General features: G+C 40.0%; 1 protein-coding gene and 1 non-coding gene across 2 annotated transcripts in view; both read left to right on the plus strand.

The window, feature by feature from the left end:
- Nucleotides 1-619: 619 nt before the first annotated feature.
- CLPX (caseinolytic mitochondrial matrix peptidase chaperone subunit X) overlaps nt 620-19,800 on the plus strand; it is a 47,972-nt gene continuing 28,791 nt past the window's right edge. The window contains exons 1-3 of the mRNA XM_075535243.1: nt 620-894; nt 15,337-15,497; nt 16,706-16,823. Of these exons, the coding sequence (XP_075391358.1) occupies nt 816-894; nt 15,337-15,497; nt 16,706-16,823 (358 nt within the window). The 5' untranslated portion in view covers nt 620-815. The remainder of the gene's footprint in view (nt 895-15,336; nt 15,498-16,705; nt 16,824-19,800) is intronic.
- LOC142431275 (U2 spliceosomal RNA) lies at nt 13,818-14,008 on the plus strand. Its single transcript, XR_012780805.1, has one exon. It is a non-coding gene; the product is annotated as a U2 spliceosomal RNA (small nuclear RNA).

A 19,800-nucleotide genomic window follows, 5' to 3' on the forward strand; every position in this document is an offset into this window, starting at 1 on the left:
TTGGTCTTTCAGAAACCTTATGTAGGGTCGCTCTTAGTTGGAATCATGACAGTGAGCTTTGAGGTAACTGAAAAAAAGACCATAAAGCATTTGGGGACTTGCATCAGCTGAACGCATTACCACCATTAGGTAAAGAGGCGCTGTCACCAAGTCTGCAATTTGATATTTATATGCAACTCAAGAAACCCAGGCAAAAATACAATTTCGCGGTTACAGGTTATCAAACTAGGGATCAGAACCATAGGGAAAGTCAAGTTACGTTAAAGACTAACTCGGGGTCCAGTCAAGGTACCGGCCTCATCTACCAAGCCACCAACAGAGAACTAACCAGCCGGCTGGGAACACACCTCCTAACACCCAGCACTCCGCCGGCGAGCGCTCACCTTTCAACCCCGACGGTAAGAGAGCTTCCGGAAGAATTGCGCTTCGGGATCTGTAGTCCCTGCAATTGGGCCAAACAGCCCGCCGTCGCGTGCTCATTGGCGCCCAGGTGACCGCCCCCTTCCCTTCACGCAGGCGCGGTGCGTCCTCACGCCCCTCCCGGGCCTAGGACGCAGGCGCGCGCACGCTCCCGGGGCCGACGGGCGGGGGGTGGGGGGAGAAGGGGGAGGGAGGGGGCTAGGTGTCTGCTCTCGCAAGTGGACGGCGGCGGGACGCGGGGAGGACGACGTACTGGCTGCCGAGCGGGTGAGCTCCACGCTGGGCCCAGGGCCGCCCGGAGGGCCCGCGATTACATCGGCCCGACCTGCGAGAAGGCTCGGGCCTGAAACCCAGAGGGTACGAGGGGGCGCAGCCCGCGTCTAGGCCCCGCGGAGATGTCCGGCTGCGGCGCTTGTACTTGCAGCACGGTCGCTGCGCGGCTCTTTACATCTTCGCTCGCCTCCGCGCAAAGAGGTAACGAAATAGTTCCGTGCGTGAGTCGCCGGCGCCGGGGAAACCGACCACTTGGCGGGTGGGGCCTCGGGGAGGGCACGCGGCCTGCCCCGCACGCGGGGTGCGAGGGGTGAACGACGTTTGGCCTGGCAGCACCGCTTTCCCTGCCAGCCGCGGGAGCAGCTGTTGCCCGAAGGCGAAGCACACCCCTCGTGCTCCCCTCCTGGCGTCCTGAGGGCGCCCGACTTTGAGCCGAAGTGGCCGGTTCGCAGAGCCCCCGGACGAAGCACAGCGGGTGTGAAGTGCCCCCCGACCCGACTAGAACCTCTCCGGAACCGCCACCTGCCGCGGTCCGGGTGCGGAACTTGGCCAGCTTCCCCTGGCGGCCTCCGGCAGGGGCTCGGGCTGTCACTTTGCGGGTAACACGCCCGCCGCCCGGCCCGCGGAGTGCCGAGCCGGCTGTCCGGCCGCGGGCGCGGGACGGCCGCCGTGTCACTGTCATTGTGCGGACACCGAGACTAGCGGGGCGCTCGTTTCCCGGCCCCGGGACAGTCTCGGGCCGCAGCCAACCACGTCCCAGAAATCCTCGTCGAAGTGCTTGCGTTGTGTCAGCACTAGTTTTTCCGGCTTTCCCAACTTGACAGTTGTCCAGATTTTCTATAGGGTGGCGCCTGTGTACCTTTCCTTCAGCTTGTGCGGAGCTGGGAAAGCCAGCTGTCCCATCCAAGAGATTGTGAGAAGCCATGGGAATATCCGAGCAGGAGGCTAGAGCTTGCTTGTAATCATTAACTTCTAGAGGAATGCTTGACCCTTGAATAGACATTTTTTTTAAAGTGTCCCCTCTCACCAATTTCTAGGTTGGTAGCGATTATAAAATCTCTTCCCTTTACTAAAAGAGTACTTTCTAGCAGTTTATTCGCAAGGGACTAAAAGTTACGTGCGAGTTTTGTAACGTGACACAGACAAGGGAGTGGATTAATTTAAGGACTTTGTTAAGTTATAGCATGTAGACGTCTCTATTTCAGGGATTTGACTTGCAAACCCTTGGAATTGGCCGCTCTTTGTAGTTAATTCTAACATGTTTGTTGAAGGGCGGCCATACGCCGGACGCTTTTGGTGCTGAAGGTAAGGATGGTGAATCCATCCTCACCCTCAAGTTTAAACCATCTTTTCTAAGGATGGGTAAAGTAATATTGCGCTCCGTAGGGAAGGCTTCTGTGAGAATACTCTTGATACGGTGTCAGCCAAAAGTTCCTGAAAGCTGAATGATAGGAGAAGTGTAAGTTTGTTTTCTTTTCAAGCAATCAATGTTTCCTTGAAAACATGAAATACCAGTAGGAAGAAAGCTCTGCTGGTACAAATAAATGGTTAATACACTGAGGGCTGTTAACCAAACAGTTGGAAGCTGGAATCCAACCAGGGGCACTTTAGAAGAAAAGGTTGGCCATATATTTTTGAAAAATTAGCCCGTTTTGATACAGAGGAAGTTACCGTGAGTGGAGTCAACTCAAGGACAACTGTTGTTGTTTTAATTATTAGGCAAATCAGCACAAATGGATGACTTATTTCAGAATTATTTTCTACTTGTGTATCTGTCACTATAAATTTGCCAGGAGTTTAAAAAAATTTTTAAGTCATCGGTTTACAGAAATGCAGAACTTATTTTTACTGTAAAGTCCAAAATTGAGCTTCAAATATGACAGCATCCAATCTAGTTCTAGAATTTAATAGTTTTGTATGAGAACGAAGTAGCAAATGGACTACCTGTGAAATTAATTAAGTATTGAGATTTGAAGAGTGCTTCTAAAATACAGAACTGCTTATTTCCCTGGACGGGCCAATAGGCTTCACATTTTAAGTGGTAGTTAGAAAAGTAAATTTTACTAGATCTTGAATCTTTTTTCCCCCCTCATGGACTGTTTGATCAATTTAATGAGAGTAGTGAGAATAGAATGCTCTTTGAAAACTATAGTAATGTAGAAATTTAAAGAAAGATATTTTCCTACCTAAATTGCTAGTGCTTTTAAATTTTTATGTTTTTAAAAATATGCCTTGAGTACATAGAGATAGGTTAATTGGTTTTCTGAGTGGAGGATGCAGAAATTCTTAGTTGTATTTAAAAATTCTGAAGATGTTCTTGATCTGAATTTAGTTAATAGAAATTATGGGGCCTCCTGTAACGTCCTGTTCAATCACAGGGTGTGTCTCATGAGAATATAAATGAAGAAACTTGTTGCTGTGCATAATTTTCGTGATAGTTACATCATGTGTCTATTTAACAATTCTCAGCAGGCCTTTTAATGCCTGTTTCCATGATTAAATGCAGGACAAAATTATAAGGCAAAGTGAACAAATAATCATTTTTATTTCTTCATTACATACCATTCTTAATCACCATTTCTCTCTTACTCATCTTCTGATCAGCAGATAGTCTTAATGAAAACCCATAATGTGTTCTTAAACATGAGAAAAGCTGTCAAAGCAATAATATATTTAGAATTTAGATGGTATTTAGAATTCATGAAAGAAGAATTTAGGCAGAAAATGAAAATCAGATTAATAAAATTAATAAAGCAACCATCAGATTGCTAGCTTTGTTTACAATATTTTTTCAATTTGTGTTAGAGGTTAGAAAGTTATGTGCTTAACCAGAAATCTAATTTGATTTGCTATTTCATCGGTTGTACATTTAAATATTGTCACCACAGATAATTTAAAAATTTCCATAGTTTTTATATTCATTTATTTCTAAAGTACAAATTAAATATTTATTTTTAAAAACAGTTGCTTTGAACCTAGGAAGCTTTATCTGTAAGACAAAAGTTTTGTAAATAGTTTAACCTTTAACTGTCACTGCTGCCAAGGAGGCTTGTGCAATATGATACTTTATGTGATACACTTCCCATTTTGACTTTTAGAGGGTCATCACTTGGGTTTTGCAGATCCCCAGGGGTTCTGTTGCCAGAATTCAGAGGACTTAGGAACTGTATTTTCACAATTTTTAACTGAAATACAGCATTTCATTTAAGTATGAATGTAAACAAACCATAGCAGTACTACTGTCTTTGAGTTTGTCACCAGTCAAGAGTACATATTTTTTTGTTTTGTTTTTTAATCATTTTATTAGGGGCTCATACAATTCTTATCACAATCCATACATACATCAATTGTGTAAAGCACATTTGAACATTCATTGCCCTCATCATTCTCAAAATATTTGCTCTCCACTTAAGCCCCTGGCATCAGGTCCTCATTTTTCCCCACCTTCCCCGCTCCCCACTCCCTCATGAACCCTTGATAATTTATAAATTATTATTTTGTCATATCTTGCCCTGTCCGACGTCTCCCTTCACCCACTTTTCTGTTGTCCGTCCCCCAGGGAGGAGGTCACATGTAGATCCTTATAATCAGTTCCCCCTTTCCAACCCATCTTCCCAGTATCCCCACCCACACCACTGGTCCTGAAGGGATCATCCACCGTAGATTCCCTGTGTTTCCAGTTCCTGTCTGTACCAGTGTACATCTTCTGGTCTAGCCATATTTGTAAGGTAGAATTGGATCATGATGGGGGGGGGGGGAAGCATTTAGGAACTAGAGGAAAGTTGGGTGTTTCATCATTGCTAAATTGCACCCTGACTGGCTTTTCTCCTCCTGAGACCCTTCTGTAAGGGAATGTCCAGTGGCCTACAAATGGGCTTTGGGTCTCCACTCCACATTCCCCACCTCATTCACTATGATGTAATTTTTGTTTTGATGATTCCTGATACCTGATCCTTTTGACACCTTGTGATCGCACAGGCTGGTGTGCTTCTTCCATGTGGGCTTTGTTGCTTCTGAGCTAGATGGCCGCTTATTTACCTTCAATCCTTTAAGACCCCAGATGCTATATGATCACATTTTTATATCACATTACATTTGCTGAAAATCTCGATTTTTAATGTTTTTACTACCGAACATACTTGAATATAAGCCGACCTGAGTATAAGCTGAGGTACCTAATTATTACCTGGGAACCAGAAAAACTCTTTGACTCGAGTATAAGCCTAGGGTGGAAAATGAAGAAGCTATTGGTGAGTTTCTATAATCAAAACAAATGAAAATAAAATTACTAAAAATTGAGACATCAGTGGGGTAATGTATTTAAATACTTATTTTAAATAAAAACATAAATAAAAGGACAAGGCATTTAACATTAGTAAACCAGCACAGTAAGTGGAAAATAGGTTCAACGAAAACAATAAGGTATCAACAATGATACCTTAAGAGTACTATTCCCTGAGCTCAATCAGCAACCAAGCTAAAATGTAAAGAGTTAAAATCCTTCAAAACTGGATTCCTCATCATCATCCGTATCCCAATGCAGAGCTTCAGCTGGTGTGAGGTCATCACAGAAGCTGTCCTCACTGAGATCGCCGTCATCGCTATCACTGCTGTCATTTTCATGCAAAGCGCAGGCTTCTCTGCCATCCATAGCATTACTAATACTACATTTCTGGCAGGCACGTCGCACCATGTCTTCTGGAATGTCTTCCCATGCATCTCAAACCCACTTTGCTATTAACTCTATGTCAGGCTTCATGAGGTTTCCACTGACGTATGTATAAGTCAAACCCCAGTTTTTCAGCACATTTTGCTGAAAAACTCGGCTTATAAACACGGTAGTTTGAAATTGTGACAGTTATTAGATTTGTTTAATTTTTGTTAATTAAAAAGCATAGTTTAAAATATTTTGATAATAAGCTTCTTTTATTTTACTGTGTATTTTAACATTATTCTGACACGAGGTCCATCCGTAGGCTTTATTTACCATATTGTCAAAGGCACAAAAAGAGTTACTTATTTTAAAATATTCTGTTTAGTTTCTTACAACTTATTTGCTTTCTATGAAAATTTTATAAATTTTATTGACTAATGGCCATTTTAAGGAGCCCTGATAGCACAGTGGTTATGCTCCTGACCTGTTAATCACATGGTCCACAGTTCAAAACCACCAGCAGCTCCACAGGAGAAAGAGGAGACTTTCTACTACTAAAGAGTTAGAATCGTAGAAACCCAAATCGGCAGTTCTACCTAGTCCTATAGTGTCAATATGAGTTGGAATTGACTGGCCATGAAAATGGTCATTTTAATCATTTAGTACAGTGGGCTTCAGAATATATATATATATTTTGTTGTGAAATTTTACAGAGCAAATTCCGTTCCCATTTGACAGTTTCTACATAAATTGTTTAGTGACATTGTCTTTTTCACCATGTGTCAATATTCTTTAAAAAAATCATTTTATTGGGGCTCATACAGCTCTTATGACTATCCATACATCAATTGTGTAAAGCACACTTAAACATTCGTTGCCCTCATTCTCAAAATTCGCCTTCCACTAGGGTTCCTGGAATCAGCTCCTCATTTTCCTTTTTCCCTCCCCCTCCCTCCCAGCACCCCCTACCTCATGTACCCTTAATGATTTATAAATTATTATTTTATCTTATCTTACACTGCCCGGCGTCTCCCTTCACCCACTTTTCCGTTGCCCATCCCCCAGGGAGGAGGTTATATATAGATCCCCGGGTATCAATATTCTTTTTACTTGCATTCTTGTTGTTCCATTTGCAGTAGTAAGTTTCCCTGACCTCTAGTTTGGTGGTTTTAAAATTGAGGTTCTCCAGACCAACAGCATCAGCATTACCTGGTGAATCAGATTCAGGAAAGAGCCTTGCAATATGTGTTTGTAGCAGGCTCTCGTGATTTTGGTGCGTGTTTAAGTTGGAGAACCATTGGTTTACTAGGTTTCCTTTTGCTCCAGCACATTAACTTTGTTGCCATTTGTTAGCTGTTTGAATTGGCTCAACTTGAGCCCATGTAAAACAGGTGAACTGTGTAAAACAAGGAAATGCTGCCAGAATCTGCATCATCCCCATGATCACTTGTGGTTTTCATTTCCTAATTCAGAAGTAGATTCTCAGGTTTGCCTATTCCTGAAACTTTGTTCAAACCTGTTCATTATAATAACCCCATGTAAGCCTTCACCGTCAGGTGGTGGTAGTGTATGCCTAGGAATTGAACCCTAAGCACCTGCAGGGAAGATGAGAATTACTTCCCTGAACAAACTACCACTTCCCTGTCCCTGCGGAGTCAATTCCAACTATTTTACCCAGGGACTCCCTTGTGGCACCAGATAGTCTAAATTACTGGTTAGTCATTGGACTGGTAACTGCAAGATCAGTAGTTCAAATCCATGAGCTACTCTTCCTAAGAAAAATGCTCCTGTTTGCTCCCATCAAGATTACAGTCTCAGAAACCTTATGGATAAGTTCTGTACTCACCTGTAGTGTCATGAGTTAGAAACTTGATGGCAGCAAATTTGAAACTTTAAAACAATATATTTTATTGTAACATAAATGGGAGTAACTTTAAGGTTACATTTTACAATACTTGAAGACAAACTTCTCAGTACCTGTCTACAAGAAGAACAGTCCACACATACTACAACAACAACAAAATCTGAAGCAAATCCTATAATTATGTGGGGCACTATCAAGAATAACAGGTGTGGTCAATATTTCAAAACAGGAAAAAGCAAACCCCCCAAAAAGCATAGAGAAAATTGCCTAAGATCTGTTGGAGGAAAACCTCCCTAACATTATGAAAGAAGAGAGCGTAGCCATTCAAGAAGCTGAAAGAACATCAAACAGGATAGACCCCAAAAGAAAGTCACTGTGCCATAATCAAATTGTCCATAGGCAATACAAGGAAAGAATCTTGAGAGCCGTTCAAGAAAAGTGAAAAGTTACCTACAAAGGGGGACCAATAAGACTAAGCTTGGATTTTTTTCAGTGATAACCATGCAGGCAAGAAGTCAATGGGATGATATATATAAAACTGGAAGGAAAATATTGCCAACTGAATCTTAGGACCAGCAAAATTGTCCCTCAAATGTAAGGAAAAATCAAGGCATTTCCAGATGAGAAATTTAAGCAGTTCGTGAAATCAAGATAGACCTTACAAAAAGTACTAAAGGATTTTCTTTGTTTGGTTGGAGAATCAACAACGGCAACAGACACCAGCCTGGTTTTACCATACAAGAAGAAGTCAAGCCACTTATGCTAGTGTTCAGAGTACAACTAGCTTGCCGTGCACAAACTGAGTTTTTCAGTGCATTTTTAATGCAGTTTTTGTGGTAAAATTAGGTGCCTCCCTTGATTTTCAGGTCAGCTTATACTCGTGTACAGATGAGAATAGAAAAACTAGGGAATCACATGAATCTACAATGAAGACAATTACAAAATAGAGGGAAAGTATAGATACAAACCAAACGGACAAGGGAGGCAAGTGTATTTCACCAGAGAACATACTTGTAAACTTGTGAAGAAATTAATAAATAATCTTAAAGAAAAATGGGTAAGGCTCATAAAAAGGAAAACCACAAAGACTTTAGTAAACAACAAAGCAGGAGGAAAGAAAAAAAATGACGAGAACGGACAAACAAAATGAACTCGGCACAGAAAAGTATGAGGAACAAAGAACTCACACCACATAATGACAACAATGAATTCATAACTATCAGTAAAGTTGCTCAATGTAAATGGGTGAAATGCCAGTAGCAGGGGGAGAAAAGGCAGATTGGGTAACAAAGCAGGTTCCACCAATATGCTGCTTATAAGAAACACACAAAGACAAACAGCTAAAAATCAAAAATGAAAAAAATACGCTTGTGGCAATCAAAAGAAGAGCAGAAGTGACAATATTAATCTTTAATAAAAGATGGTAAGGCAAAAATCCACAATGAGGCAAAGACGAGTATTACCTAGTGATTAAAGAAAACAGTCATTTCAGTGCTTTCAATGAAAGACCTCCAAAATGTATTACCATATATACTTGTGTATAAGCCGATATTTTTCACATTTTTAATGCCGTTTTTGTGGTAAAATTAGGTGCCTTGGCTGATAATGGGGTCAGCTTATACTTGAGTATATGTGGTAATGAGATTCGTGTAGTGTTGAAGCAGTAGGCACCATCACAGTAACAGCAGGCCTCAATGCCCTGCTCTTTGTTTAATACATCTGAAAAGAATGCACAGACAAAGAAATGCGATATGAGAAAGCATTATTTCAACACTAAAGTTTCAAGAGTTAAGATATTGGGAAGGCAGAAAAGATGACCTAAACATTTTAAGAAACTGGGATCTGCATCAACATAAGCTGATCAAGCCCCTGTTAACCCTTAAGTAGTCTTTATAAGACTTTCTGTGATGTTTATTAAACTAGAGCGCCTTAACTGGATGCTCTAGATGTCCTCATGTGTGAAACAAAGGAATTCCCCCTGGTCAGTGCCCATGTTAAATGTTCTCCTCACCTCCCCTTCAGCTCTACCTTCTTCATGAAGCAGGTCTCCAGACCATCATTTGAAAGAGGATGTGAATCATTCCATAGGTGTCTGCTAGCAACTACCCCTCATACTTCTATATACCAAGTCTTTTGCTGTGTTCTAGAAACACTGAATCATACAGTTAAACTAATCTAACTTTATGCTTGACAGATATTATTGACTGATAGGAACACATATGATGAACTCAGTTCATTTGGCATACTTCAAAAAGGCACAATACTTTTCAGATATCAGTAAAAATAATTTAGAAATTCTAAAAAATCAAATGGTGAACAAAATTTCTGAAAGTCACATGTATATGGTGCGTCCTAGAAAAGAGGCCGGGCAAGGCAGGTTCTACCTACTTTTCATAAGTTTCATCAAAGGGCCATGTACTAAAACTCCCTTCTAAGATCTTATACCAGGTGGGGAACACGTTTCCTAAGCTAGATCTAGGGAGTGGAATGTGAAATCCATCCTATTTTACTCCTCTCAGTATCTTTCCATTGGTTAAAGAATTAAAAAACAACACTAAGGTGTCTCAGTGTTATAGAGTGGTCAACAAGCATGCTTTGCTTTGTTTTGAATGTAAATCATTTTATGGGGGGTGCTCTTACAGATAAGCATGCTGTACTTTAAACAAAGCCACTTTCCCCTAGAAACGGCAAAACATCACTAGTATTTTTCTGCCTATATAATTATTCAAAGTATTGGGAGCGGGCAGGAGGGCATATCTGGGGCCTCTGCCTCACACATAAACCTGTGGATAGGTGGCAGGGCTTTGGTAGTCATTATGGAAATGACATTTTATTTTTAAAGCTCTAGTCTGATTTAACCACTGCTTTTCGGATGATTCCGATAGCACCTGTGCAGAGACAGAGAGAGAGAGAGAGAGAGAGAGGCAGGCAGGCAGGCAGAGGCAGGCTCATAGGAGCACATAAGTGCAGCTCTTTGGTGCTGCCCCAGGGCAGCCAATATTGCTCCATCAGATACTACTTTCTCAGGCCTTTTTTGTGTGAATGGAGAGCACGATGTTTGCCAGTGTTCAGGCCATCAGCTAGCTGTTCAGCAGCCTTTTAGGTGACAGGCTTCTGTTCTTGGCAAGTTTCTCAATAGAGTCATTTCTGAGATCAGTTTGGGTTCCAACAAGCAAAAAAAAAATGTCTTTAGATAGTGATATGTTATTTCAGGTACTTGCTTTCCTTTCACATTTTTAAATAAGAATGGAGAGACCACTAAAAAAGACTAAAGCTGCATCTGTGGGTAGCTCGTAATCTGCCATAATCTGTCTCAGTAAATCCAAGAATATATGGCTCTCTACCAACATAACTGTGATTGCATGGTTGTCAAAAACAGTTGATAAATAGTAGAGGAAATTTGTTGTGTACGATATCAAGAGACATGTTTTACTAACAGCACCCTCTTCCACAAGGATACACTATTGTCTACAATGCTGAAATAGTTTTGTATCTACTTTAAATATTTCAAATTTGATGTTGACCTCAGCTTCTCCACTAGGACCATCAATACACTACTCTTGAGGAGGGACAGAACAACAAATTTAGCAAAGAAGACAGTTAATCAACTTGACCTCTTTGACATTTAGAACCTTTCATTCAGTGACAACACATCACTACACACTCTTTTCCAGTTCATGTGGAACATTATCCAGACTAGATGTGTTAGTCCAGAAAACCTTAATATAGAAGAGAGAGTGGAGCACATCCTAACCAACCAGGTCTTGAGGTCGATGAACCCAATTAGAGCAGCCAGTCCACAGAGAGGACCACATGGCCAGGCTCACTATGAGACATGACTCCCTCACTGACCCATAGCTCTACAGAGGACAACACCGGAGACACTGTGTGGGAATTGTACCTGATCTGATCCCGTCACACTGAGAAAAACACTAAGGGGGTGCAACAGAACAGCAAGGGAATGGAGCGGCAAGGTACCCCATTATCAGCCAAGGCACCTAATTTTACCACAAAAACGGCATTAAAAATGTGAAAAATATCGGCTTATACACAAGTATATATGGTAATACATTTTGGAGGTCTTTCACTGAAAGCACTGAAATGACTGTTTTCTTTAATCACTAGGTAATACTCGTCTTTGCCTCATTGTGGATTTTTGCCTTACCATCTTTTATTAAAGATTAATATTGTCACTTCTGCTCTTCTTTTGATTGCCACAAGCGTATTTTTTTCATTTTTGATTTTTAGCTGTTTGTCTTTGTGTGTTTCTTATAAGCAGCATATTGGTGGAACCTGCTTTGTTACCCAATCTGCCTTTTCTCCCCCTGCTACTGGCATTTCACCCATTTACATTGAGCAACTTTACTGATAGTTATGAATTCATTGTTGTCATTATGTGGTGTGAGTTCTTTGTTCCTCATACTTTTCTGTGCCGAGTTCATTTTGTTTGTCCGTTCTCGTCATTTTTTTTTTTGTGCATGTTATTATCTCCACAGGTCTGTCTAACTAAATAAGATAGGCTGGATGAACAATCTGGAGGAGAAAACAACGGGACTGACAGTTCTGGGGGACATGGGAGAGGGGAAGGGAGGGCAAGGTAGTGGTGTTAACAAACCCAGGGACAAGGGAACAACAAGTGATCCAAATTGGTGGTGAGGAGGGTGTGGGAGGCCTGGTAGGGCATGATCAAGGGTAATGTAACCAAGAGGTATTGGTGAAACCCTGGTGGGGACTGAGCATGATAGTGAGAGAGGAGGAAAGTCAAGGGAAATAGAGGAAAGAGCTTGGAGGCAAAGGGCATTTATAGAGGTCTAGATAAAGACATGTAAACCTGCAAATATATTTATATATGAGGATGGGGAAATCTATGTGCATATAGTTATAGGTTTAGTATTAAGGTAGCAGAAGGACATTGGGCCTCCACTCAAATATTCCCGGAATGCAAGAATACTTTCTTCTGTTAAACTGGCATTATATGATACTCACTTTCCCGACACAACCGCCGAAGACAAAGCGGGTGCATAAGCAAATGTGAAGAAAGCTGATGGTGCCCAGCTATCAAGAGATAGTGTCTGGGGTCTTAAAGGCTTGAAGGTAAACAAGCGGCCATCTAGCTCAGAAGCAACAAAGCCCACATGGAAGAAGCACACCAGCCTGTGCGATCACGAGGTTTTGAAGGGATCAAGTATCAGGCATCATCAGAACATAAAATCTTACCATAGTGAATGAGGGGGCAAGTGCGGAGTGGAGACCCAAAGCCCATTTGTAGGCCACTGGAGATCCCCTTGCAGAAGGGTCTCGGGGAGGAGATGAGCCAGATGGTGCGGTACAGATAGGAACCAGAAACACAGGAAATCCAGGACGGATGATCCCTTCAAGACCAGTGGTGTGAGTGGTGATACTGGGAACGGAGAGGGAGGGTAGGATAGAAAGGGGGAACTGATTACAAGGATCTACATGTGACCTCTTCCCTGGGGGATGGACAACAGAAAAGTGGGTGAAGGGAGACATCGGACAGGGCAAGATATGATGAAATAATTTATAAATTATCAAGGGTTCATGAGGGAGCGGGGAGCAGGGAGGGAGGGGGAAAATGAGGACCTGATGCTAGGGACGTAAGTGGAAAGCAAATGTTTTGAGAATAATGAGGGCAATGAATGTACAGATGTGCTTTACACAATTGATGTATGGATTGTGATAAGAGTTGTATGAGCCCCTAATAAAATGATTTAAAAACTTTAATATAATTTAAAACATCAGATATTATAAACTATCTTCTCAGATCAGAACTCTATAAAACTATAAACCCAAAATAGAAAAATCAGGAAAAAATTTAAATACATTGAAATTGAACAACACCTTGCTTTAAAACTACTGAGTAATTGAAGAAATGCAGAAAGATTAAAGTTTCTTGAAGCAACTGCGAATAAAACTCAACATATCAGAACCTTTGGGATACAGTCCATATCAGTAAACACATCGAAAATGAAGAAAAACTTAACCAACACCTTAACCCAATATCTCCCAAGAGTTAGCGCAAGAGGAGAAAAATAACCCCTCAGCCACCTGAAGAAAATAAAGATTAGAGCAGAAAATAAAACAGTAGAATCAACAAGACAAGTTTGAAAGGATTTATGAAATTGACAAGCCACTGGTCAACTTAGAGGAGAAGGAGAAGATTCATCTATAAATAGAACTTAAGGGCAACAGGCGAACAGAACCAGCTACAATAAAAACGACAACGCAGTACTGTGAAGGACTGTATTTTCAACAAATTTGAAAACCTAGAATCAATAGACCAATTTCTTGAAACACAATACCAACATGAACACTGGCTGATACAGCATGAAAGACACATCAAAAGAAGAAGCCAATCAGGTTAACACCCCCCCCCCACCCATACCACCACCACCAGGAAAAAAAAAGTCCACCAGTTTTATTAGCTCTACCAACAATTCAGAGAAAAATTGGCACCATTTCTACTTAATATCCATTGTGAAAATATATGTACAAATTCTCAACAAAATGCCAATAACAGAAAATCATGACCAAGTGGGATTCATCCCAGGTGTGCAAGGATGGCGCGACTTTAGAAAAGCGATCCGAATCGCTTCTCGGCCTTTTGGCTAAGATCAAGTGTAGAATCTGTTCTTATCAGTTTAATGTCTGATACGTCCTCTATCCGAGGACAATATATTAAATGGATTTTTAGAGCAGGGAGTTGGAATAGGAGCGTGCTCCATCCACTCCACGCATTGACCTGGTATTGCAGTACCTCCAGGAACGGTGCACCCCCTCGGGGGACTTCTAAAAAAAAAAAAGAAAAGCGATCGAGTAGCCTGTCCTATAACTAAAACAAGGGAAAAGGGCTACACGATTATATCAAGTGATGCAGAAAAGTCGTTGATCAAATCTCACCCCATTACTGACAAACCAACCAACACTCAGCGAAACGGGACTAGAAGGAACAGCACGGTTGGAGTTGATTGAAAGATTCTGCCACATGGACAGCACCAGATGCGCACTCGGGAGAGGTTGCAGAGATGGAAACCTCACACACCGCAGCTACGACTGCAACAGTACAGCCGCGATGGGAAGCAGTGTTGCACTTCCTAAATAGGGGACCAGCAGTCCCTCTAACTGCTATGTGTCCTTCAGAAATACGGAGCGTGGCACAGACAGATGTATGCACACCAGTGTTCGTGGCAGCACATTCACAATAGCAAGAAGGCGGGGACAACTTCAATGCCCATCAGTGGGAGACTGGGTAAATAAACTTTGATAGATAAGGCAATCGAACACGAATTAAAGAATAATGATAAATCTATAAAATGCTTCATGACTTGAATGAGATGACGTTATGCTGAATGAAATTAATTTATCTCAAAAGGACAAATATATGAGACCACTGTTTTACCACTACCACCACAACCACTCCTCCCCGCCCCCCATAAAAACCAGTTTTCACACTGAAGAAAGCAGACTGATGCTTCCAAGGCCTGGGAGGGAAAGGAAGGGAAGCAGAAATCGGGCTAGTGGGTAGACTGATGTTAACTTGGGTGAAGGGGAAGATCATATCCCAGAAAAGGGAGATGGGCAAAAAAATTATAAAAACAGGCCAAGATACTGGAAAGCTTGATGTTATTGACTATAAAAACAGTGATCTACTTTGTGAACCTTCCTCTAATGCACAAGAAAACATTATTTTCCTTTTTGCTCTAAACATCCAAATACAAATAATCTCACATAGTAGAATGTATAGTTTTGAGGAGTGCAACAAATGGTTCAAATAAAAAATCATATTCCATAATCAATTAGTTGTGCTCCCATTTTCATATGCTTGAACTTTCAAACACACAAAATAGAACATTGAGCCTCCAAATACCCATCACCTAGCCGCACCAACCATTAACTGCATTCTGGTTTCGTCTGCCCCTCCCACTACCTCACTACTTTTCTAGTTTTAGCTATAAGTTACCTGAGAAGACCAGTTAGTTACATTAAATCTACTAAGAGACTTAATAGCTCATTTAGTTAAAAATATGGAAATGTTACACATAGGAAACTTTGAAGTGTCTTGAAAACACTGTGAAAGTTAATAGATTTCTTTCTTTTATTGCCCCAGGTATTTCTAGTGGTCGGATTCATATCCCAGTTTTAGGAAGGTTTGGGACCTTTGAAACTCAGATTCTACGGAGAGCTCCTTTTAGAACCTTTGCAGAAACACCAGCATTCTATGCTTCAAAAGATGGCATAAGTAAAGATGGCTCTGGAGATGGAAATAAGGTATTTGTTCTATCTTTATTGGCACATGTACATCTTTGAGTTTCCTCCTTGAAACAAATATGATATGAATACTCTGCACATTTTCTATAAGAATATGAAATCTATAAAATTAGCTAGAGAATTTTATCTGTTTATTTGTGTTTTAGTTTGAATTAGAAATACTTTTGTAAACATTATACTTACTAAGTAGTAATTTAAAATTTCTAAACCGCCTCCCCCCCTGAGTATTAAAGGAGTATCATTAGACCTTGCGTATAGTTAATGGTACTGAGTTTGGAAAAACCCTAATTTCCTGTGTTCATGTAACTCTTGCAACTCCTGATAAATCTTGTGTCATCCACTACGTTAACCATTTGCACCTAGTAAATAGATGTCAGTGATTGTATTGTGTCAGTGAATTACAGCTGATTTCTTTGTGTAAATTTGACAAGCATTTGAACTAATCCTACATTTAAACAAAATAATGAGGTGTTTTCATGTCTGCACTTAATTCTTACAATGACATTCTAAAATGGACAAAATTATCCCCATTTTAATAGTGAGAAAAGTTAATGAAGAATGTTGTATCACTGTCCTGATAAAAACTCTTGGTTCAATTTTGTTGAAATGTAGTTTTCTACTTATAATAACTTTTCTCTAGTGCTTGTTGAGTCTTTAAACGCTATTTATCATTCATATTGGTACATACTATATGAAGGAGTACAGATAAATAGATATTTACTAGAACGGATGTGATTTTTGTGATAATACACCCACTTCTCAATTTCAAAACTAGGTCATTATCAAAAATGGAAGATAATAATTTATTTTATAACTGCCAAATTACATCATTACATAGCTGACAAACTACTGAGAATCATGGGCCAGTCAAATGGACATAAAACTTCAACCATCACAGTCAACATTACTCTGGCTTGGCCTGGGCTTTAACTTCTGACAGATGTATAGCATGTGGCACAAGATAGTTGGATAGTAAAATTTTAACTATAATCGTATATGTGAAATGTCAGATAATGAGATAGTAAATAAGTGAGAAGCGTGTGTATTTTTGACACCAGTGATAGTAGAAAGTAATTATCTGAATAATCCCCTTGTAGAAAATGTGAAAATGGTAGTTATACACGGTGTAGTTTACATTTGTGATGTATGAGATGTTTTCCTGAAAGTCATAAATGACATGGTCTTTTTTTCTCTTCCGTAAACATTAGAAATCAGTAAGTGATGGAAGCAGCAAGAAATCAGGCTCTGGGAATTCTGGGAAAGGTGGGAACCAGCTACGTTGTCCTAAATGTGGCGACTTATGTACACATGTAGAGACTTTCGTATGTAAGTATTGTTTCTTGTGTTGATTTCCCCTGCCTTTTCTCTAAATCTGTAGAAAAATATAAATGAAACTTGTGTGACCAAATACCCAAAAATTGCCCAGGATTAATAAACTTTGCACTGTGGTATAAGAGATAAATTAAGAAAATATAAACATGTTTCAAAAGGTTTGTGGAAAAATGGAACAAAATATAATAGAATTTTTCCACAATTTTTTTTACATCTCTTGTATTAGCTTCTTTCTTTTGCTTACATGTATTTATTTCACATACGGATTTTGTGAGTTTTCCTATATGTAACCATGGGCATGAGGAGAACCAGACTTACTTAACCTGTGTAAAGTCCTCAAATACCTACTGACCATTTCACATGGCTGTGTAGTGTTAGGTAGTTAGGTAATTGCCCCAGGAGTATCTACCATAAGAGGTGAGCACATAATTCTAGAAAATATCTGACAGTTTTTAATGTTTCAAACACTAAGAATTTCTATTGTTCGACTCTTATAGTTAGTGTGAAACCAACATATCTCTGAAATGCAAAGATGCTGTTCCAGATGTTTTGAAGCAACTCCTTGCTTCTACAGCATTAAATAGTAGTGACTCAGAGATCATTTAAATTGCATCTTTCTGTGCATGTCAGTTTGCTGTACGTTTAGTTTCTGAGAAGGTTGGTAGTCATGTTTGGCAGGACTTTAAGATTGTGATAATTAACTAGGGAGGATTCTCTGTATTCTAACTTTACTATTGAGGCTTCGTTAAAAGTTCACATCTACTGTGAATATTAACTGGTTACCATGTTAAGAAAAAATACCATATATTTTAACTGTTTTAGAAAGACGTAAAGAAGCTCTCTTTTGTAGCTGGAATACTGGAAGTTTCTCGTCCGGGTTTTGCTTAATAACACTGGCTCAACTATTTTTGAGTGTACAAGTCAGTGATGTTGGTTACATTATTAAAGTTGTATGATTTTTCTCTTTTTTCCAGATTCTTCCCCCAAAACTTACTACATTGAGTCAGTTCTTAATTAAAATGCCTCTGGTAGTGTAGGGATTATGAATGGAGCTGCTGACCACAAGATCAGCAGTTCGAAACTGCCAACCGTTGTATGAGAGAAAGATGAAGCTGTTTGGTCCTGTAAAAGTTTACAGTCTCAGGAACTCAGAGGGGCAGTTATCTCTCTCCCAGATTTGCCATGAGATGACTTTCCCACGTTATTTCACCATTATTAACACACGTTTAATCCTCTGTCACTTCTCATCTAACCTTTTTAGTTCTTATAAATTTGATCCACAAAAAAATCCTTTAAGCGATCACAATGCTCAAGTCAGACATTCTTCTATCATTGTGCCAAACTGTTGTTGGGTCTCCTAAGAAGACTTTAGAACAGCGATTCTCAACCTTCCTCTTGCCGCGACCCTTTCATGCAGCTCCTCATGTTGTGACCACCCCAACCATGAAATCACTGTCATTTTGCTACTGTTAGGGATCGGGCGACCCCTGTGAAGGGGTCGTTTGACCCACAAAGGGGTCGCGACCCACAGGTTGAGACCCACTGCTTTAGTTTAAGTCTAAAGATTTCCTCAAGGCACTACTTTGAGGGGCTCATCCAGCCTCATTGGCCTCAGAACCCTGGATTCCATGAGAAACATCTTTTTCTTCCCAAGAAAGATGGCACTCTTACAAGCCTAAAGAATAATTAGCATGTAATGAATGCCAACATACAGGCAGGCCATGATTTACAAATGTGTTCCCTTTTTTTCTATTAATTCTTTTGCGTACCATTCTTCAGTCTGCCTGTAATTTGATCTTATATGTAAGTCAGCACTGTTAGATACAGTTGGTATGTAAAATCAAGTAGTCAGGATGCAAAAGAGGAGTGCCTTTTTAACACACGTGTTTTGTAGGCAAGCTTCTGTTAAGCCCGGCAGGTGAGCACAGCACTGCCCTGTCCTCCAGCGTCTGACCGGGCGGGGGCACCAGTGCTCACTGAGCCCTCGGGTTGCTTACCCCCATAAAACCTGTCCAGAATGCCTCCTTCGAATGTTTCAGTGCCTTCTGTGGCCACGCATTGAAAACTGGGTCTTTATTCTAAAGAGGGTTTTGTGTGAATTTACAATTATTTGGTTATGAGTTCATAAATAGCTTTTTATATGCATTTTGGCCACTTGTAAATCTTGTGAATAACTTGTGTAGGTAATTGTTCACATTTTGAGTGAACATTTGTTTCATAATTATTTCACATTTTTAAATACCTGAGAAATTAAAAAACCAGAACATTATAAAAACTCTTTGCTGTGCTGTATTTTCATAGAAAAAATGACTTTTAAAAACAAAAATGGTATATCGTTCCTAGGGTTTTTGTTTCTGTTTTCTTTTTCTAAATTGCTTTAAAAATTTTTAATTCTGCATTTTGAGAGCTATCTATATTGATAAAGCTTTTTCATCCCGACTACTTGATTTTACATAAAGCTAGTTCCTTTATAATTTTATTTTTAATTTTGTTACTGAAATATTCACATGCCATTTAAAGTGTACAACTCAGTGATGTTGGTAGACTGTATTCACCAAGTTGTATAATTATCACCACTGTCGAACTCCTTACTTTTTATCTCCTAGCCCCTGGCAACCATTAATCAACTCTCTGGCCTATTATGGACATTCTGAATAAATGGAATTATGTAATATGTGGCTTTTTATTGTGGTAACATGTAACAAAATTTGCCATTTTAATCATTTTAAGTGTATAATTTTGTGATGTTAAGTTGATATTCATAGTATTTAAATACATCACTATTTCCAGAAAATTTTGTCATCCCAAACAAAAGCCCTATACTCATTTTCCCTTCTTTTACTAGCCTACATTTTATCTGTATGAACTTGCCAGTTTGAGACAGCGCTTTAGCCAGTCAGTAAACGCCAACAGAAGTGAAGAGTCCCGGATTTTTAAAACTTGGGTGAAGAAGAATGATAATCAGACAGAA

The sequence above is a fragment of the Tenrec ecaudatus genome, chromosome 17 (assembly GCF_050624435.1).
Source record: "Tenrec ecaudatus isolate mTenEca1 chromosome 17, mTenEca1.hap1, whole genome shotgun sequence".
Classification (NCBI taxonomy): Eukaryota; Metazoa; Chordata; class Mammalia; order Afrosoricida; family Tenrecidae; genus Tenrec; species Tenrec ecaudatus.